This window comes from Rhinolophus hipposideros (genome assembly GCF_964194185.1).
Source record: "Rhinolophus hipposideros genome assembly, chromosome: 20".
NCBI classification, from domain to species: Eukaryota; Metazoa; Chordata; class Mammalia; order Chiroptera; family Rhinolophidae; genus Rhinolophus; species Rhinolophus hipposideros.
In genome coordinates this window covers 1,379,577-1,399,499 of record NC_138066.1, presented here as the reverse complement: position 1 = coordinate 1,399,499, position 19,923 = coordinate 1,379,577, and the positions used below count along the sequence as shown (strand labels likewise).

General features: G+C 55.8%; 1 protein-coding gene across 1 annotated transcript; it reads left to right on the top strand.

Moving 5' to 3' along the window:
• Nucleotides 1–56: 56 nt before the first annotated feature.
• On the top strand, nucleotides 57–19,814 carry ATPAF2 (ATP synthase mitochondrial F1 complex assembly factor 2). Its single transcript, XM_081027236.1, has 8 exons — nucleotides 57–518; nucleotides 10,697–10,741; nucleotides 10,991–11,136; nucleotides 12,437–12,534; nucleotides 15,257–15,337; nucleotides 16,974–17,086; nucleotides 17,564–17,679; nucleotides 19,445–19,814. Exons 1-8 carry the CDS (start codon nucleotides 386–388, stop codon nucleotides 19,580–19,582), a joined length of 870 nt encoding a protein of 289 aa, XP_080883362.1. The 5' UTR covers nucleotides 57–385; the 3' UTR covers nucleotides 19,583–19,814.
• The last annotated feature ends 109 nt before the right edge of the window (nucleotides 19,815–19,923 follow it).

The following is a 19,923-nucleotide window of genomic DNA, read 5'->3' as shown; positions in this document are numbered from 1 at the left end:
CCCCTTCCGATTGGCCCGGGCGCGCCAGGGGGGCGGGAGCAGGCTCACGCGGCGCTTCCACCCATTGGCGAGAGGAGAAAAACACGTGGCGGGGTGCGCGAGGCGCCCTCTGGGACTTGTAGTCTTCTTCCCGCAGCGCGACGTGAGGGGGCGGGGCGAACTGCATTTGTGATGCTGATTGCCTGAGGGTGTGCGCAGGAGGCGCGCGAGGGACGGCACGCCGTCGGTGTCATGCGGAAGATGGCGGCGTCCAGGGGCGTCTGAGAGCGCTAGGGAGGCGGCGAGAGGTTTCCGTACAGCCCGAGCGTGCGGTGTGGGAAATCCCTTCGCTCCGGTTCCTGCTCTCAGGTGTCCCATCCGTGGCCCTCCCAGGCCCTCGGGCGCGATGTGGAGGAACTGCCCCCGCCTGCGGAATTGGGGGCGCCGGCTCCTGAACTGGTCCCCAGGTGGCCCCACGACCTCCGTGGGGCCGGGGCCAAACACCGTGTCCCCATCCCGGGACTACGCTCCCCCGGCAGGTGAGGCGGGCCCGGGCACAGACCCCCGCTGGCCAGGGCCGAGCCGGGCCGAGGTGGGCCGCGGGGTTCGGCCAGGCCACGTGGGGTCCCGAGGCGGCGCTGGGGCTCGTCGGCTTACGCCGGCCCCCGGGGTCCCGGTGACGGACGAGCGGTCCAGCCGGGGCGGGGACACCCGAGGGCACAGGTCGCACGCGTGGCGTCCCGGCTGGGGGCGGTGACTGACGTTTGGCACGCGCAGCCTTTCGCACCGTTTCTGCTTTCTCCTCTTTAACGAGGAGAGCAGGTGTCGTCCCCGTTTTTAGACGGAAATTCGGGCTGTGGCTCAGAAGGTAGCCTGTTAGGGGCGCGGTGGCCGGTCCGCCCGCGCCGTGTGCCCGGGGGCCCGCGCGGCAGGGTGGTCCCCACCTGCATGATGCCTGTCAGGTGCACAAGGCTGGCTGCGTCCTGCTTACACAGCAGCTGGCAATGCCATGATAAGGAAGGACACAGCAGCGCCTACTCCCATCTTGGGCCCGTCCGTGGTCCAGAAAGACCTGGACTTTTCGGAAGGACATGTAAGCTGCGAGTCGGTAGAGGAGCAGAAGGTCCGTGCAGAGGAGGAAGAGCATCGGGCAGCTAGGACACGCGCGGAGGGGACAAGTGGGCTGTGGGGCTGGTGCTGCGGCGGCACTGCCCCCTGTAGGAAGCCTACACGCCACGGCGGTTAGGCGGGTGGCCGCACCGCTGGGGGGCCCCGTGAGCGCCCGCCGCGTCTTCCTGGGCGAGTGGGAGGACGAGGCTGCCTCCGAGGTTTCTGCTGTTAATTCTGTAATTTTACCCGAATGTGGAAGAGGGTAGCTGCAACAGGGGCCCGGGGTTTCAGCCCCCAGGGCCAGGTGAAGGGCCTGGAGGTGGGCCATGAAGAGCCAGTAAAGAAGGAAGGGCATCCATAAGTGCGATTCATGATAAGAAATATATGTTTCTGGTCTTTATTGCTCTCCCTGGCACACATCTCCTAAAAGCCAGAAGAACTGTGGGAGAATCTTCTGTTTAAATATTTGGTCTTTTGTCCTCAAATAACTCCAGAGCAATAAAAATGAAAGCAGTGTTTTTTGTCATTCATAATAAGTCTCTTTCAAACCACACCTGAGTTTGTGTCACTTAGGTGACTTTTGGAAAACCCCTAAGGATGGGGACTGGTTGCCGGGGGAACGAACCCGGTGATGGGAGGGTTGAACTTCCAGCCCTACCCCCTGATGTCCACGGAGGGGAGAGAGGCTAAAGAGTGACTGTGGGGACAGAGCCCCAGAGGGCAGTTTCCAGGCTCTCGGCCTCACGTGGAAAGGTGCTGGCTCTGTTGTTAGATGGCCATCAGCTGTGATCAGGTGGCCATCCGCTGTCACTGGGTGGCCATGAGCTGTTACCGGTTAGCCGTAGCCACTAATATAAATGCCGTAGCTACGTTGGTTGGCAGGGGAGCAGACAGCAGATTGCGGCTCCTGTGTCTCCCACCCTGTGTCTCCAACCCGGCCTCCAGCGAGACTATAGTGGTGTGACTCCCCTGTCTATGGCTCCGTGGGTGTTCCTTTTTGGCCTCACCATGTCCTGTGTTCTGGTGCCGGGAGCGGGGCCAGAGACCCTGCATGACAGTGACTTCATCACTAATGGCTTGTATGCCTACCTAATGAAGCTTCCCTAAAAGCCCTGAACTACGGGTTCTGACAGTTTCAGAGAACTTCTGGGTTGGTGAACAGGTAGAGATGCTGAGAGAGCGGCGTGTCCAGAAAGGGCGTGGAAGCTCCTTGCCCCTGCCCACATTCCTTCCCTCTGCATCTCTTCCATCTGGCTGTTCCTGAGCTGTATCCTTTTATAGTAAATTGGTAATCCAGTGAGTGACATGTTTCCCTGAGTGCTGGGAGCTGCTCCACCAAATTAATCAATCTGAGGAGGCATCATGGGAACCTCCAATTCATAGCTGGTTGAGTTGGTCAGAAGCACAGGTGACAATCGGGACTTCCTATTGGAGTCTGAAGGGGAGGGGGGCAATCTTATGGGACTGAGCTCTTAACCTGTGGGACTTGAGCCCTGCTCCAGGTGCATAGTGTTGTAATTGAATTCAATTGTAGGCCACCCAGCGGGTGTTGCAGAGTTGATTGGTGGGAAAACCCGCCACACATCTGAAGCACAGAGTGTGAATATATAAAGGAAAATCGGAGGTGTGTTTGTTTTTTTCCTTTGCAACATCCCAGGGAGGCACAGCATAAGCAAAGGGACTCTTTGAGGGGTTCACTTAAGTTGGCAAAAGCGGAGGGTGAATTTAAGTTAGTGGATGGTACTCCCCATTATGGGGGCATGCCATCCGCCACATCCTTCTCCTTTCTCCTGCTGACCTCCTAGTTAGGTTCTTGGAAGTACGTGGCACGCGGTAGGTAATCAAGTGTGAAAGAAAATATGAATGAATGAAAGGATGAAGCACAGGATGAGAGGTACATGCCTCTGGTGTGTGAATGCTCTACAGAGACTTTACGAGCTGTGAGCTTCTGAGTCTTTGAAGTGGTGGAAGGTTAAACCCAAGTGGGGCCTGGATGATTGGCTGGTGGATTGCACTTGGCCTCCTAGGAATGGCCGTGTCTTTTGAAGGTTGTCAGGAGAGAAGGGGTTTCGGAAAGGGCCACTGGGGTGTTGGAGGAGACACTGCAGCAACGAGACCTGTGTGAGGCTGTGTGCTCCAGCTCAGTACCAGCTGCTTGGAGGGGAGGTGCTCCGGAGGGGCAGCATGTCTGCCTGAGTGGAAACGCCCAGTGAAATCAAGTTAGAAGTCTTGTCCCCTCCGTTTACAAGTTGTCACTTGGACAAGTCACTTAGCTTCTCAGAGGCATCACCTGCCCTGTCTTCCTTGCAGAGTGCTTGTGGTTGGTTGAGGGAGATTCCGTAGATAAGGCATCCAGCCTGCCACCTGTTTTTTTTTAAATTAAAGTTTATTGGGGTGACAATGGTTAGTAAATTTACATAGATTTCAGGTGTACAATTCTGTATTACATCATCTATAAATCCCGTTGTGTGTTCACCACCCAGAGTCAGTTCTCCTTCCATCACCATATATTTGATCCCCCTTACCCTCATCTCCCTCCCCCCACCCCCCTTACCCTCTGGTAACCACTAAACTATTGTCTGTGTCTATGAGTTCTTGTTTCTCATTTGTTTGTCTTGTTCTGTTGTTGTCTGCCACCTGTTTTTATAAGTAAAGTTTAATTGGTACGCAGCCACACTCATTCATTTACGTATTGTCTAGGGCTGCTTCCACTACAACGGCAGAGTTGACTAGTTGCAACAGAGACCAAACGGCCTGCAAAGCCTAAAATATTTACTATTTGGCTCTTGACAGCAAAAATTTGACAACCTCTGCTCTAGATGCTAGAGCAATTTGAAAAAGTGTGTTTAGTTATTTAGCCCATTTACATAAATTGCTATGGCAGATACATTTGGACTGAAGAATTTCTTAACAGGTTCATTGAGATAGAATTCATTTACTATTCACTCATTTACAGTGTACAATTGAATGGTTTTTAGTATATTCAGAGTTGTGCAACTATCACTACAGTCAATCGGAAAACATTGTTTGACCCCCAGAAGAAACGCTGTGCCCTTTAGTTGTCACCCCCCCTTGTCCCCTGTTCCCCTCCAGCCCTAAACAACTACTGCTTCACGTTCTGTCTCTGTTTCCCTAGTTTGGACATTTCCTACACATGGAATGTGGTCTTTTTTAACTACCTTTTTTTCACTTAGAATGTGTTCAAGTTTTATCTACGTTGTAGCGTGTGTCAGTATTACATTCCTTTTTATCGCTGACTCTCATTTATCCTTCCATCTGTTGATGAGCATCTGGGTCGTTCCCATCTTTTAACGATTCTGAATACTGCTGCTATGGACATTAGAGTTTTTATGCAGGCATGTGTTTTCATGTCTCGTACATCTAAGAGGAGAATGTCTGGGTCCAGTGGTAACCGTGTAACCGTTGGAGGAACTTCCGCACGCTCTCCAAGGAGGCTGCACCACCTTGCATTTCCACCAGCCGTGTCTGAAGGTCCCAATTTCTCCACATCCTCGTGCACACTTGTCGTTGTCTGTCTTTTTGATCAGAGCCATCCGAGTGAATGTGAGCTGGTATCTCCTGGTTTTGACTTGCGTTTCCCTGATGGTGAATGATGTCGAGCCTGTTTTTACGTGCTTCTTGGACATTTGTACACTTCTTTGGAGCAATCTCAATTCATGTCCCTTGACCATTTTTGATTGGGTTCTTTGTCTTTTTATTGTTGATTTCTAAGGGCTCTTTACATAGCTGGCCTGAAGAAATTTGATTCAAGAAAACGTTGGTCAGAGATGCCGGAGGATTGAGACGTGCGCCCCGAGAGAATTCCGGCTCTGAGGCCTAAGGCCCGCCAGGTGGCGCTGTTTAAAAAGCGAAAGGTGTTAGAGCGTCTGAGAAGGGACTTCCTGTGTCGTGGTGCACTGTGGGAGTTGTAGTTCTGAGGCGTCAGTCTACAAAGCCAAGGCCAGCCCGGAAGTTGGGGCCGGTCCCAGGAGCCTGGGACGGGAGCCGTGTAAGGGGAGCGACACAGAAGGCGGCCTGTGCCTTTGTGTGGACTGAAGCCGCCTCCCGGGCAAAGGGACGCAGTGGCCATTAATGTCCAATTCAGCACTCTGCACGCGCAGGGTTTCTCGGTTGTCTCTGCTTCTCGGGCCTATTGTATTCCGGCCACTTTTGTGATGTCCCCACTTGTTCACATGCCCATGTCTGTGTAGCTCCGGAGGACACAGAATTGTCTCTTACAAGGCGCTGAGTGCTTCCTCGCCACAGGACCGTGTCCTGCGAGGGGAGTGAGTCACACCCCGACCAGGAGCGAGTGCCGTGCGGCCCCGAGGCCAGGCGGCTGCTGTCCCGTTAAAGCGGGCGCTGTCCTGCGCCGTCGGCCAGCGCTGTGCTCGGTTAGGCCTGTGCTCGGTTAGCCCTGTGCTCGGCCAGCCCTGTGCTCGGTTAGCCCTGCGCTCGGTTAGCCCTGCGCCCGGTTAGCCCTGCGCCCGGTTAGCCCTGCGCTCGGTTAGCCCTGCGCCCGGTTAGCCCTGCGCTCGGTCAGCCCTGTGCTCGGTTAGCCCTGCGCTCGGTTAGCCCTGCGCCCGGTTAGCCCTGCGCTCGGCCAGCGCTGTGCTCGGCCAGCCCTGCGCTCGGTTAGCCCTGCGCTCGGTTAGCCCTGCGCCCGGTTAGCCCTGCGCTCGGTTAGCCCTGCGCCCGGTTAGCCCTGCGCTCGGTCAGCCCTGTGCTCGGTTAGCCCTGCGCTCGGTTAGCCCTGCGCCCGGTTAGCCCTGCGCTCGGTCAGCCCTGCGCTCGGTCAGCCCTGTGCTCGGTCAGCCCTGCGCCCGGTTAGCCCTGCGCTCGGTTAGCCCTGTGCTCGCTCGGCCAGCCCTGTGCTCGGTTAGCCCTGCGCTCGGTTAGCCCTGCGCCCGGTTAGCCCTGCGCCCGGTTAGCCCTGCGCTCGGTTAGCCCTGTGCTCGCTCGGCCAGCCCTGTGCTCGGTTAGCCCTGTGCTCGCTCGGCCAGCCCTGTGCTCGGTTAGCCCTGCGCTCGGTCAGCCCTGCGCCCGGTCAGCCCTGCGCCCGGTCAGCCCTGCGCTCGGTTAGCCCTGTGCTCGCTCGGCCCGCCCTGTGCTCGGTTAGCCCTGCGCTCGGTTAGCCCTGCGCCCGGTTAGCCCTGCGCTCGGTCAGCCCTGTGCTCGGTTAGCCCTGCGCTCGGTTAGCCCTGCGCCCGGTTAGCCCTGCGCTCGGTTAGCCCTGCGCTCGGTCAGCCCTGTGCTCGGTTAGCCCTGTGCTCGGTTAGCCCTGCGCTCGGTCAGCCCTGCGCCCGGTCAGCCCTGCGCCCGGTCAGCCCTGCGCTCGGTTAGCCCTGTGCTCGCTCGGCCCGCCCTGTGCTCGGTTAGCCCTGCGCTCGGTTAGCCCTGCGCCCGGTTAGCCCTGCGCTCGGTCAGCCCTGTGCTCGGTTAGCCCTGCGCTCGGTTAGCCCTGCGCCCGGTTAGCCCTGCGCTCGGTTAGCCCTGCGCTCGGTCAGCCCTGTGCTCGGTTAGCCCTGCGCTCGGTTAGCCCTGCGCCCGGTTAGCCCTGCGCTCGGTTAGCCCTGCGCTCGGTCAGCCCTGTGCTCGGTTAGCCCTGCGCTCGGTTAGCCCTGCGCCCGGTTAGCCCTGCGCTCGGTTAGCCCTGCGCCCGGTTAGCCCTGCGCCCGGTTAGCCCTGCGCTCGGTTAGCCCTGCGCTCGGTCAGCCCTGTGCTCGGTTAGCCCTGCGCTCGGTTAGCCCTGCGCCCGGTTAGCCCTGCGCTCGGTCAGCCCTGCGCTCGGTCAGCCCTGCGCTCGGTTAGCCCTGCGCTCGGTTAGCCCTGTGCTCGGTTAGCCCTGTGCTCGGTTAGCCCTGCGCTCGGTTAGCCCTGTGCTCGGTTAGCCCTGCGCTCGGTTAGCCCTGTGCTCGGTTAGCCCTGCGCCCGGTTAGCCCTGCGCTCGGCCAGCCCTGTGCTCGGTTAGCCCTGTGCTCGGTTAGCCCTGTGCTCGGTTAGCCCTGCGCCCGGTTAGCCCTGCGCCCGGCCAGCCCTGCGCTCGGTTAGCCCTGCGCTCGGTTAGCCCTGCGCCCGGTTAGCCCTGCGCTCGGTTAGCCCTGCGCTCGGTCAGCCCTGTGCTCGGTTAGCCCTGCGCTCGGTTAGCCCTGCGCTCGGTCAGCCCTGTGCTCGCTCGGCCAGCCCTGTGCTCGGTTAGCCCTGTGCTCGGTTAGCCCTGCGCTCGGTTAGCCCTGCGCTCGGTCAGCCCTGCGCCCGGTTAGCCCTGCGCCCGGTTAGCCCTGCGCCCGGTTAGCCCTGTGCTCGGTTAGCCCTGCGCTCGGTCAGCCCTGTGCTCGGTTAGCCCTGCGCCCGGTTAGCCCTGCGCCCGGCCAGCCCTGCGCTCGGTCAGCCCTGTGCTCGGTCAGCCCTGTGCTCGGTCAGCCCTGCGCCCGGTCAGCCCTGCGCCCGGTTAGCCCTGCGCTCGCGGTGGACATGAAAGTTTCGCAGGCCCGGGGCCTCCTCACTTGTCCCACGTGGACCGTGACCTCTGCGGCCCCGCTGAAGAACCCGGGTGTTTTGGGGGCGCCGCGGAGCGTGGCTCCCTCCGCAGCAGCCTTCCGGGCCCTTTGCCTCCGCCAGCCCCTCGCTCGGCCCCTCGGCCCCCACCGCGCCTCGGGCATCTCTCCCCGTCCTCCTCATTCGCCAACACGCCGCTCTCCGGAGGCCCCAGGCGTTGGTTTTGCTGGAAACGCTTTCTGTCACTCGCACCCCCTCCAGAAATAAAGCCCCAGTGCAGGTCGGCTGACTGCTGGCTGACTGCTGCCCCTTCCGCAGACCGTCGTGCAGGAGGACACTAGGCTTCGCGTGTGCTCAGTGTCCCTGTACAGCTTTGGCTGTCACAGTGCCCTTACTGTTTGGCCGGCTTGCAGCCCACCCCCACTCGGGTTAGTGCCTGGAGGACAGGGCTGCACTCGGAGCCCCGTCACGGGACTCAGCACGCGTCCTAGAGCAGGAGGAGCCTCCCCGAGCCTGTTTCGCAGCCGCCACGGCGCCATCCGAGAGCCCCTGCCCCAAACCCGCCCGCACAGGGCCCGGCCTCCACTCAGGCCGGGCAGCCTTTGCGCCCCTCCTGCCCAGCTGTCGTCTCTTGCCGCGCGGTTTTCTCCTGTTCTGAGCAGTTTGCATTGCCCCCTCCTTGCCCCTCCGTCAATCCCACTCCCTTCCAGGTCTTTCTTCCTCTTAACAGATAAGAGGTGGGTCTGGCCAGGACGGAGGAGCCCAGGCCTGACCAGCAAAGCAGAAAATGACTTCCTTCGTGGGAAGCCCTGCCGTCCTGGCGGCTTTGGACGGTCCAGTCTGTGCTGTCAGAGTCCATTCCGTGGCCCCCCGGTCTCTTGGGCCCATTTCCCCAGGGCTGTGTGGGGCAATGTACTAGAATGCCCCCCACTGGCATTTTCTGCAGAGGGGTAAATACTCTTCTCTCCTTCCCCACCCCCCCTCCTTCCCCAACCATGAGGCAGAAGTCCCAGTGCTCTTCCCACTTCCTGCCTGGATTGGCTCCTATTTTGATGTCAGATGTGTCAGACAATCAGTATTATGACTGCAGACGAAGGTGATAAGTCGTGCCATAATAATGTAACATCAGCTGGGTGACCAGATCTGATCACTTAAAACAAAAAAATGTAAACTCTACAAAGACGGGGATTTTTGTCTGTTTGATCCCGAGCACCCAGAACAGGGCTTGGCACATACTAGGCACAAATGTTTTTTGTGGGAAGACACTTGGGGCCTTCGTTCAGTAAGTGCAACCATGGAAATGCAGTTTTGAGCACTCTGTGGGTAAGCACTCAGGGTAGCAAATTAGATGTATGAAAACAACTGATATAATGTGGAAAACATAAAAATACAGTGTTTGGAGTAAGACCAGATACTCTCTTTCCATCACTCCCTTCCCATCCCCCATGCACAGAAACCAAGTTCTCTTAATTTTCATAGTTTATTTGAATTAATAAAAAACCAGCCAAAGCTTGGCTTAAAAAAAAAATTAAAAGAAGTTAAAAAGCATTAAAAAGCATTAAATACTAATGAATCTCCTTTTCCTTCACATGCTGCATCATTATTTTCAATAAATAACTTCAGTGAGGGACTCAGAAGGCTTTTAGCACCTGATGAATATGGGAAGGAACAAACAAACGGATGAATAAAGGAAGTAAGGAAGGAAGGAAGGAGGGAGGGAGAGAGGGAGGGAGGGAGGGAGGGAGGGAAGGAAGGAAGGAGGGAGGGAGAGAGGGAGAGAGGGAGGAAGGAAGGAAGGAAGGAAGGAAAGGAAGGAAGGAAGGAAGGAAAGTTTTGTTTATCATAGATGGTAAGGGCTGGGTTATGGTTTATTGCTTCCAAAATGTGACCTATTTGCTCTTTATTAGTTAAAGGAATCTGCATAATTCCTTATGCAGTGCTCTTGGTTTTTATCCCCCTGGGTAAATGGGGGGGGGAATGTGTTTTTCATATAAGATTTTATTCAAGTTATTTTCAGAGGGAAACAGGACCAGATTGTCGTGCGGGGGACCCTGCTCGCTGCGCCATTTGTCGTGCAGGGTCTCAGCTCCCACTCCCCGCCCAAGAACGCAGGACACGGTGAGGCCAAAAAGGAACACCCATGGAGCCATAAGTAGGGGAGTCAAACCAATATATTCTTGCTGGCGGCTGGGCTGGAGACACAGGAAGCAGGATCTACATAATCTGCCTAACAGCAGTCCGCGCTTGCCAGCCACCATCTTCTTGCTAGCCCCCATTTCTTCTTGCTAGCGTAGCCACAGCCGTTATATTAGTGGCCAATGGCCTACGGGTTACAGCTGACGGCCAACGAGCCACAGCTGCTGGCATCTGATCACAGTTGATGGCCATTTACTACCTGAGCCAGCACCTTTCTATGTGAGGCCGAGAGCCTGGAAACTGCTCTCTGGGGCTCTGTCCCCACAAGATTTACCCCCTTTCTTACAGGAAATGTTTGGAGTTCCTTTTGAATACGCAAGCTAGCTGGCTAATTAGGTTAATTAATTGGTAGACGGGACAGGAAATGCTCCTGGGATCTCTACTTACCGCCTGCATACCACACGTGTGCACACGTGCGTGCACGCTCACACTGGCTTCCCACTCCTGCCTTCTCAGAGGCATCGGACTCGCCTGAAATGGGTCTCTGGCTTTATCACATTCAGACAGTATCTTTAGATCCAGGCATTGTGCTGGCCTGGGAGCAGCACTGGGGAGGGTAGTATGGGTGGAACATGCTTAGAAGTTAAAGCAGAAGGGGCTGGAAAGGTCTGTCGGGTCAGACAGTCTGCAGGTTCGTGATGTCGTGCGATCAGACTGTCCCTGGGCCTGGGGGCTGGCAGGGGCTTGACCAGCGTGTCCTCTTCCTCATCCTTGGAGAGTGAATGCCCTCCTCCCCCCAGCCTTAATCAGAAGCCGTTGATTGTGCCGCGTAGAGTAGGGCAGACCTTGAATGGTGATGGGAAAATTAAGCCAATCAATCAGCATTAGCTGTAATGATACCAGCTGGTCTTGGGGCTTCTTGAGCTGTCTCAACGTGATTTTAAACTGCCTTTTTGAAAAATCTTTCTCACAGAAAGGAAGAGGTTTTATCAGAATGTCAGCATTACGCAGGGTGAAGGTGAGTATCTGACATTTTGACTGCCTCTTTTTCTTTTTCTTTTCTTCCCTGTGAATGAGTAGAAACATTTTTCATCTGCAGCCGGTTCGGTGGTGTGACTACCCTTCCCGCTTTTGTTGGGTGTGTTTCTGTAAGTCCTTCGTGAAGGGACTTGGGGTTGTCTTTGCACCAATTCAAATAGCTAAGCATAGGAATAATCGGTCAATCCCACTTAACAGTCTCTGAGAGGTTTTCGCTTGATCTTCCAAGGTGGCTTCGAGATAAACCTGGATCACAGGAAGCTGAAAACTCCCCAAGCCAAGCTCTTCACTGTCCCCAGCGAGGCCCTGGCCATCGCAGTGGCCACCGAGTGGGACTCCCAGCGGGACACCATCAAGTTCTACACCATGCACCTGGTAACAAGCTCCGCCCACAGCCAGTGCCCGCCGCTGGCTTCCTCGGCCCCCGGCCCAAACAGGGCTCCTCTCCCAGCTACAAGAAAGCCCTTTTGGTGGGGGTGGTGCCAGCCACACTTGCCTCCCTGAAAGTGCCCAACGTTTCCCTGTGGCCTGGTCACCTATGGTTCCCCTGCTCCAAACACTGCTGGATGGCTGGTCCTCTCTGGTCTCGGGGCAGATGTCGTCTTCCCCAGCTACCCAACTGTCTACTTCCTATCATGGTAGCTGCTCCTTTGTTTCATCAGCACTTACACAATTTGTAATTGTCTGTCCCCTTCACTGCCTTGTAAACACAGAAGGGCAGCACCCCAGCACATCGCCGACCCCTAGCAGAAAGTTAGTTGGCGCTCAGTGAGTGGTGGTTGAGTGCAGGAACCCAAGGGGCAGGGGGCGAGGTGAGGACTCCTCCCGCCATGGCGCCAGCCCCCTCCCGTAGGGTGACGCACTGAGCTCCTGGGGCAACCTAGGGAGTGGGTCAGCTGCATTCTTTGGGTCCAGGCTCTGCACGATGACCTTGGGCAAGTTGTCCCTTCTCAGCCCACGTTCCTCGTCTGTGAGAGGTGGGTGATGGAGTGGTGGTCAGGGTGGGATGTCCTGGCGTGGTTCCTGGCAGACAGAGACCTCAGGAGGCATGGGAGTCAGTGCTCGGCCTTGCCACGCAGACCCCGGAAGCCTCCTACGCACCCCCATAGCCTGCGGCAGTGCTGGCCTGCTCCTTTGACTGTCTGATGACATTAGGGTAACAGGACCACAGGACCTGAATCTGGAAAGTCGTCCTGCTCCTGCTTTGGCTGGTTTGTTCCCCTGCTTTCTAAGTGTTAAGGGAGCCCGCGGGTAAGCTTTCCAGTCAGATGGGAATTCCAGTAATGCCTACGTGGCTTTTAACTGACTTTGAGCTCTCTGGGCCTCAGTTGCCACATCTCTGAAATGAGTGTAATAGTACCTATCGAAAGGCTTGTTGTAAGGATAAAATTAAACACAGCAGAGCCTGGTAGTAAAGAGGATGGGACCTTGGGAAGCCGATTCGTCCTAGGGCCACTGTGAGAGTCCGTGAGTTCCACGCGGGCGGGCGCACAGAGCGCACTGTTGGCACAGAGCCTGGCTGCAATAAGCTCTCCATGGAGGTGCTGCCGCCGCTGCGGGCTCGCCTCTGCTCCTTGCTGGGTGCTGCGGGCCACTGCTCCCTGTTGCTGTGGGTTGGACGTGGTATCACCACGGCCCAGCAGGTGGTGAGGGGGCTGTCTGCCTTTTGCTTCAGACCACACTGTGCAATACATCTTTAGACAACCCGACCCAGCGAAACAAGGACCAGCTGATCCGGGCGGCTGTGAAGTTTCTGGACACCGACACCATCTGGTAATTGACGTGCAGATGGGCATTCCCCTCGGGCCGAGCGAGTCCCTCGGGCTGTTTGCCTCATTTGCCCAGACAGTTATCAGTGGAAGAAGAGGCAGGCCCTTTTCCTTTATCTCACAGGGCAGGGAAGCAGTCTGTTTGATATCGGTGCTCAGCTACTGTGCCGATCCCTAGAAGGGAGGGCTCCTCACGCTGTAACGCTATCGGAGCACTGGGCACTCCTCTTTTGTGGGCCAGCAACTGTCCCTTGGTCTGGGCAGGGTGGCGGGGTGGAATAGGCAGCTCTGCAGGCTTCAGGACCAAGGGGGTCGCTTGCCAACCGCCAGCAGGGCCTCTGACCCTGGACTTGTGCCTACCGGCACATTCTCGTGTAGGCGTCCGTAGGACTGGGCGTCAGCTTGGACACAGGTGTCGACATTCAGGAGCTGGCTTCCTCCACTTCTCAATTGTCTCCTCATGTCGTATAACATTCATTCGTTTGCATATATGTGTATGTATTTGTTATAGGAAATGGCTCATGCAATTGTAGAGGCCAGGAAGTCCCATGATCTGTCTGCAAGCTAGCGAATTAAAGCAGGTGGCATCATGCAGTCCAGGTTTGAAGGTCTGAAAAAATATATATTAGGTGTAAGAAAAAAATATGGTGTGGCGGTGGCCGGTTAGCTCCGCTGGTTAGAGCACGGTGCTCATAACACCAGGGTCGCCGGTTCAATCCCCACACGGGCCACTGTGAGCTGCGCCCTCCACAACTAGATTGAAACAACTACTTGGCTTGGAGCTGATGGGTCCTGGAAAAACACACTTAAAATAAGTAAAGTTGAAAAAAAGAATACAGCGAATGTTTAAATTTTTAAAAAATGTATTTCAGTAAAAGACACATTGCCATTAATCCCCCTCAAAACACTCCCCCTCGCTTCAAACACACTTATCCCATCGTTCTGGCCACTTTCTGAAGCAGTTCTGGAAGTCCTCTTTTGTGAGTGTCTTTAGTTGTGCTGTCGTGGCTGCCTCCATGTGCTGAATGGATTCAAAACGTTTACCTTTCATGGTCATTTTGACTTTGGGGAAGAGCCAGCAGTCACACGGTGCCAGGTCTGGTGAATAAGGTGGATGAGGACACACCGTCATGTTTTTATTTGACAGAAATTGCCATACCAGAAGTGATGTGTGACACGGAGCGTTGTCATGATGGAAGATAAAGACACTCACGAAAGAGGACTTCCAGAACAGCTTCAGAAAGTGGCAAGAACGATGGGATAAGTGTGTTCGAAGCCAGGGGGAGTACTTGAGGGGAATTAATGGCAATGTGTCTTTTACTGTAATAAGGTTTTTTAAATTAAACATTGACCGTAGTTTCTGATCACCCCTTGTGTATATATGTAATAAAGATATTTATCATAAACAATTGACTCACGGGATTGTGGAGACTGAGGATCTGCAGTCAGCAGCTGGAGCCCAGGAGAGGGGATGCTGCTTTCCCAGTCTGAGTGCCAGCAGCCTCGAGAACTAGAATGAGCCAGCGTTTCAGTTGGAGCCTGAAGGAAAAGAACTGATGTCCCAGGTTAAGGCACCAGGCAGAAGGAGCTCCCTTCTCTATGTTCTTAGCTAATTGGTTAGTGCTGTTGCAGGAGAGTTGAAGAAACAACTGAAGTAATTGAGCAGCACTGTGTCTGTAGCTCCCGTGCTCTGGACGCCGGAGTTAGCGCACAGGTGGCATGTGAAATCAGCACCGAGGAGGGTGGGGGTGGGGGGGCAGAAGTGCCTCTGGAGAGGCCGCCGGAGGTGCTGATTTCGAGTTGCTAGTCAGAAAGTCCACCCCATAGGTGCTGCGCGCCATTTGATTGCAGGGAAAGCAACCCATTCAAACTAGCTCAGGTGAAAAGGGTTTTCTTAAAAACTATACAGGGACCCTGATCATAAATGAAGGATGTTTGGCCACCAGGGATGGGGGCTGAGACAGTGTGCCAGAGCCCCTCCCTGTGCCCCGGGGGGAGCCTGCCGCTTGTCTGTGCAGCAGCCCAGCTTGTCCTGCACACTCGTGATCCCCACTCAGCTCACACCACACTGGCTTCCCACAGTGCCCACTTGGGTTCCCGTCCCATAAGGCCTTGCAGCTAAGCTCCCCTCAGCTGACTCTCTGTCTCTTAGTCACAACAAGTGGCATAGCCTGGCGTCAGGTGGTATCAGGCCTCCATGGCAACAGGTGGGCTTATGAAGTACAAAGAGGCAACTTGGTCTGTGGCCAGGGGTGCAGGCAGGTAGCAATGCAGTGACTGAGCTGCTGTATAGCATTCATGTTCAGCATTTACGTTCCGCATCCTCCAATAAGGTGGGTGTGGCTCTGGGGGGGACAGTCTTAGTGTTTAGAATGGTACCAACATAGTGGTGCAAGCCATGACCCCTCCAGTAATTGGGGACAATTAGGACACTGGTTCCCAAGCTCACATTAGAATCCCCTGGAGGGTGTCTCCACCGCCCAGAGGTTCTGCCCTCAGATGTGGGATGGGGCCTGGGAATTTGCGCTTAGACAGGTTCCCAGGTGATGGTCTGCTGCGGCCGCAAGGCCACGCTTTGAGAACCACCGCTTGAGGAGCAAGACTTGTGGGGCTGGGGCGGTGGGGAAGTGCTTCGTGCTGTTGCCTTTTGTGTTTTTCCCTTTTCTGTCACTGAAGGAAGAAATTGTACTTTTTTATTAATGAAGGTGATTTTTGCAATGAATTAGCTACAGGGTAGAAGAACCACAGACATTAGTGGAACTTCAAAAGAACGAATGGGACCCGATCATAGACTGGACGGAGAAGAGGTAAGATGTGCAGCCCCGCGGTGCCGGGCAAGCTGTTGGGTCGGGGCCACGCTGGATCGCGGAGCCCTCAGCCGGTGCTCTGCCCGAGTCCAGAGCACCCTTGGGGCTTGGCACCTCACGTGTGCTCAGGAATAAGGCCACCTTGGGAAATACGCTCCTCCGGCTGGTCTCACCACCGTGCACCGAGCACCTGCTGTTAGTACCGATTGCGCCGAGCACAGGGCTGGAGCCCAGCTCTGCCCCGATGGGCTCTGCGGCCTTGGGCTCGTGACTCGGTCTTCCTTGTCTGTGAGTGGGGCTCGTAATCCCTGCCTCTTAGGGTGTTGTGAAGAGTAAGCGCATGATTAGCAGCCTGCTCGCACACAGGAAATGCTCACGTCCCGGCGTGACCATCTTGGTCGTTGCTACACTATTAAAACAAGCCATCAAATGGCACGTATGACATGTCTACACCATCGGGACAGCGTCCTACAAAGTTATAGGTGACCTCCTGTGGGTGTAAGGTGTCTAGGAGTTGATGAGACCCAGTATTTTTCCTTAGCAGGAAGATTCTTTTTGTCAACTGAACAGACTACTGATGTGACAAAATTCAGTTTCATTCAAGGGGACTTTGGAAGGGCTCCTACTTCAGGACTATGCTGACCCGCAGTATTTTGTAAGCTTACGTGGATTACTTTTGGGGATAGCATTTTTCACAAAAGTGATGAATGTCGGTCTGTCCCGTTTGTATAATATGTATTTCCTGAGTGCCTGCTTACGCCAGGCATCTTTGGGTTCTATAGTAAAAGGCACAGCCAGTGCATTCAAAGGTCAGGTAAAATGTCACAACTGCAGTACTGTGAGAACCAGGAGGGTACAGTGTCATTTTGGGGTCTAATGAAACCTAACGGTCATTTAGGTACTTGGAGATCTTTACTGTGATATAAAATCGTCAGCTTTTTGTGGGAGTTGAGATTTCTTGTCCTTAATAATTTACAGAAAAACGTGGCGATTTCCTGTGTTCCATTTGTACTATTAGGAACTTAAGTGACTATTTCTAAAGCAATAGGGAAAAGTCAGTGATATATGAAAGAAAATTATAAAAATTGCTTTTACTCCAATATGTTTTTTCTGTATTTCATTTAGTTATACTTGTTCTTGAAAACGTATCCTTCTTGAAGCCAGCTCATGTCCCAGACCAAAAACAATGCCTTGTACGTAGTACAGGCTTAATAAATATTTGAAAAGTGATTGAATGACATAGGACATATGTAAATATTGTAAGGAAAACAATATTTTAAAGAAATCTTTTACGACTTCAGATGTGAAAATCGTTCTTAAAAAGTTTTAAAAGCAGGTATCCCATGCTTTTGATGGGATTCCAGGCAAACAGAGTTTCGGGCAGCCTCATGTAAGTGAAAGCCCTGTTTGCATGGCCCGCTAACCACGCCTGTATTCAGGGCAGTCTCTCAGTCCTCTGGCTTTGCTCATGATAGAAATGATTAGGTCAGGAGGTCACTGACCCCAGTGGCAGCTGCTCCCAGAATCCTCAGGACTGAGCCGTTGTCTGCACGCCCTGAAGGGGCGCACACCTGCTCAGCAGCTTGGGGCTTTGCTCCTGGAACATCTGGGGCGTGCCAAAGCCTTCTCCTTTCAGGTACGGCGTGGAGATCGGCTCCTCCACCAGCATCATGGGGCCCAGCATCCCAGCCAGGACTCGGGAGGTGCTTGTCAGCCATCTGGCCTCTTACAACATGTGGGCCTTACAAGGTACACATGGCCCTTCCTGTGGGCCTGGGAGGGCGGGCCGGTTAGGCATGGACATCCAAAGCCCAGAGTCAGGGCGCTCTAGGGGGTGGCTCTGACGCTAACCCTTCTGCTGCATCAGAGGAGAAAGGGGGCTCACACCCTTCCAGGAGAAAGGTGGCTTTCTCAGGAGTGCAAGTCTCACCTCCCATGGCCCCTCCGTGAGCCAGTCCTGGGTTAGGGGTGGAATGCTCTGATTGGCCAGCTGTGGATCGTGTGCCCACCTCGGGTAGGAACAGAGGAGGGGTCTCCCCCCAAGAAAACCAGAGTGCTCTGGGAGGAGAATGGGGAATGGAGACAGAGTTGGCCGAAAAGCGCAGTTCCCTGGGACCGGTCTGCCCTAGCTCGTGCCTCTGTACCTCTCTAGGGCTACAGGTCCAGCAACTGCCGTGTTTCGGGGTGGAGGGGCCCTGGGTCCTGACTTGGGCTCTGTCCCTGTAGGGATTGAGTTTGTGGTGGCCCAGCTCAAGTCCGTGGTGCTGGCCTTGGGTCTGATGGACCTGCGGCTCACAGTGGAGCAGGCCGTGCTGCTGTCGCGCCTGGAGGAGGAATATCAGGTGAGCTGGGCCAGCGCCCCAAAGCCAGCACCTCAGGCCCCGCCTCACCCGCCCAGGTGCAGACTGACGGGCGGGGGGGGGGGGGAGCTCGCCTGTCTGTGTTTGTGTAACCTCGGTCTTTATTACTTTTGTGTACAAACAAAAGCCACACTGAGGCTCGGAGTATTGCCGGGTAATCCTAGGAAGTGCCGCTGCTGTGTCCCAGCGTTGTACTCAGCTCCCCTCCTTCCCTTCCCTCTTCTAAACAGCCTCGGCAGGTGGGGGCTGCTGTTGGCCCCATTGTACACAGTAGGCAACTGAGGCACAGGCCGCACCCTGGGAACTGAGGGGGCCAGTGTTTGGCGCCAGGCCTGGTGACTCCAGGCCAAGCCCTGCCCCCGCCCTGCAGGTAGGCAGGTTCACGGACAGCTGGAGGTGGTGGGCCTGGCATACCTGCCGCGCGGGCCTCCTGAAATGACTGGGAGCCACCTGTGCGCTCGAGGAGACGGCGCCTCCACACGCTGACATTCACGCAGCGGGTCCACTGGCTGGCGGGGAGCCCGCGGCGGCTGCCTCCGCACACGTCCCGCTTTAGTGGGCTCAGAATTACTAAGGTTTTGCTCCGTTGTCATTCGCAGTTTTTAATTCTGAGAATTATGGCGGTCTTGCAATCTTTTTGCTGTTATTCCTCCAACTTTAGAAGGTTAATTGCTATTACACATTGGGTTCCTCGCGTGATGAAACCCCTCTGTAATGGCAGTACTGCCTCAGTCCAGCTAGTCATCTGCTCAGAAAAATGCCTGGGAAAAGCTGTTTCTGTATTGCCAAGGCCGCCTCTGGATGTTAGGAACGACTGAATAGGAAGAGGGCTGAGCTGGGGGGGTGAGAGTCCGCGAGCTCAGAAACCAGGGTTCTGGTCTGGGCGCTGCTGCTGACCACGGGGCCTGAGCCAGGCCGTCGTTCTCTGAACTCTGGTTTGGTCTGTCACAAAACGGAGAGTAAGCTGGATTATGTATGTGAGCGCTCTGAACGTGTAAAATGCTCTCCAGATGTTATCACAGTTGTCCAGATCGAGGCTGGGCCACCCAGGAATGCTGACAGCTTCTGTGGCATGCCACATTCTGAGTTCTGGATGGGCTGGGGCAGCCAGGCCTGGCCCCCTGGGCCCCTGGCCAGGGAGGAGTCAGCGGGGTCGGATTGGAGGCACTCTGACGTCTGGATAGCCACACCGTGTGTCCGGGCTTTGTCCCTGTACTTCATAGACTCTGGACAGACAACCTGCAGCCCTGGCCCAGTATGCAGAGCAGAGAGGCAGGGCTGAGCTCCCCGAGCCGTCAGAAATGGAGTGACCGTGTGGGCTTGGTTGGGTTTTTTTCTTTTTTAATCCCACCCATGCAGGGGCCACTTGCAGCCCCACCTGGTGAGGCAGTTCCTAGGACTGACATGTTACAGCCTCCGTGTGGGAAGAAGTGTGGGAGCAGCACAGATTGGGCCTCAGGGGAGACGCACATGTGGTTTTGTCCAGGGCCTGCCCAGCAGTGGGCACCCACTGGGCCAGGGCCTGGACCGCCCCCTCCCAGACCATGCATATCCTGTAGAACAGGGGTGCCTACTCTGGCCACCTGCGTGTTCTTACCTTCTACCTCCCCCACCACGCGTGTCTGGCATGTTTGGCAAGAGCGACGCCTGTGGCCTTCAGCCCGGCCACACGGATGGTGTGAGGCCCTGGCTGGCAGGCGCCGGGGACTGGCCACTCACTCAACGGCATTTCCTGTCCTCCCCTCAGATCCAGAAATGGGGCAATGTTGAGTGGGCCCATGACTACGAGCTCCAGGAACTGCGCGCGCGCACGGCGGCTGGCACCCTCTTTGTCCACCTCTGCTCCGAGAGCAGCACGCTCAAGCACAAGCTGCTGCAGGAGTGAGGCCGGCGGCGCTCCACACAGCGCAGGAGCCAGGCTGCAGACACAGCTCCCCGCCTGCGCACGGCTCAGCCTTCCCGTGCGTGCGTGCGCAGTGTGGAGTCAGCCTGCGGGCGCCTGGGTGCCCTGCCCTGGCCGCCGTGGGCGAGGGCATGTGCTGTCTGAGTGACTCGCTCTTCACCCTGGTTTCATTAAACGTTTCTCCGCCCTGTAATGGTGTGGAGCCCTGTTTTCACCTGCGCCTCGGCATTTCTTCATTCCTGTTCTCGTGTCTGCGTTTCACAAGGTCCCCCAGCTTGCCTCTCACAGCATGATCTGGTGTCTGCTTCCGTCACCTGCCCCCA

Coding starts and splice junctions, on each gene's coding strand:
- ATPAF2 (XM_081027236.1), top strand. CDS start 386: ATGTGGAGGAACTGCCCCCGCCTGCGGAATTGGGGGCGCCGGCTCCTG. Junction 11,137..12,436: donor AGTTCTACACCATGCACCTG/GTAACAAGCTCC, acceptor CTTTTGCTTCAG/ACCACACTGTGCAATACATC. Junction 17,087..17,563: donor CAACATGTGGGCCTTACAAG/GTACACATGGCC, acceptor CTGTCCCTGTAG/GGATTGAGTTTGTGGTGGCC.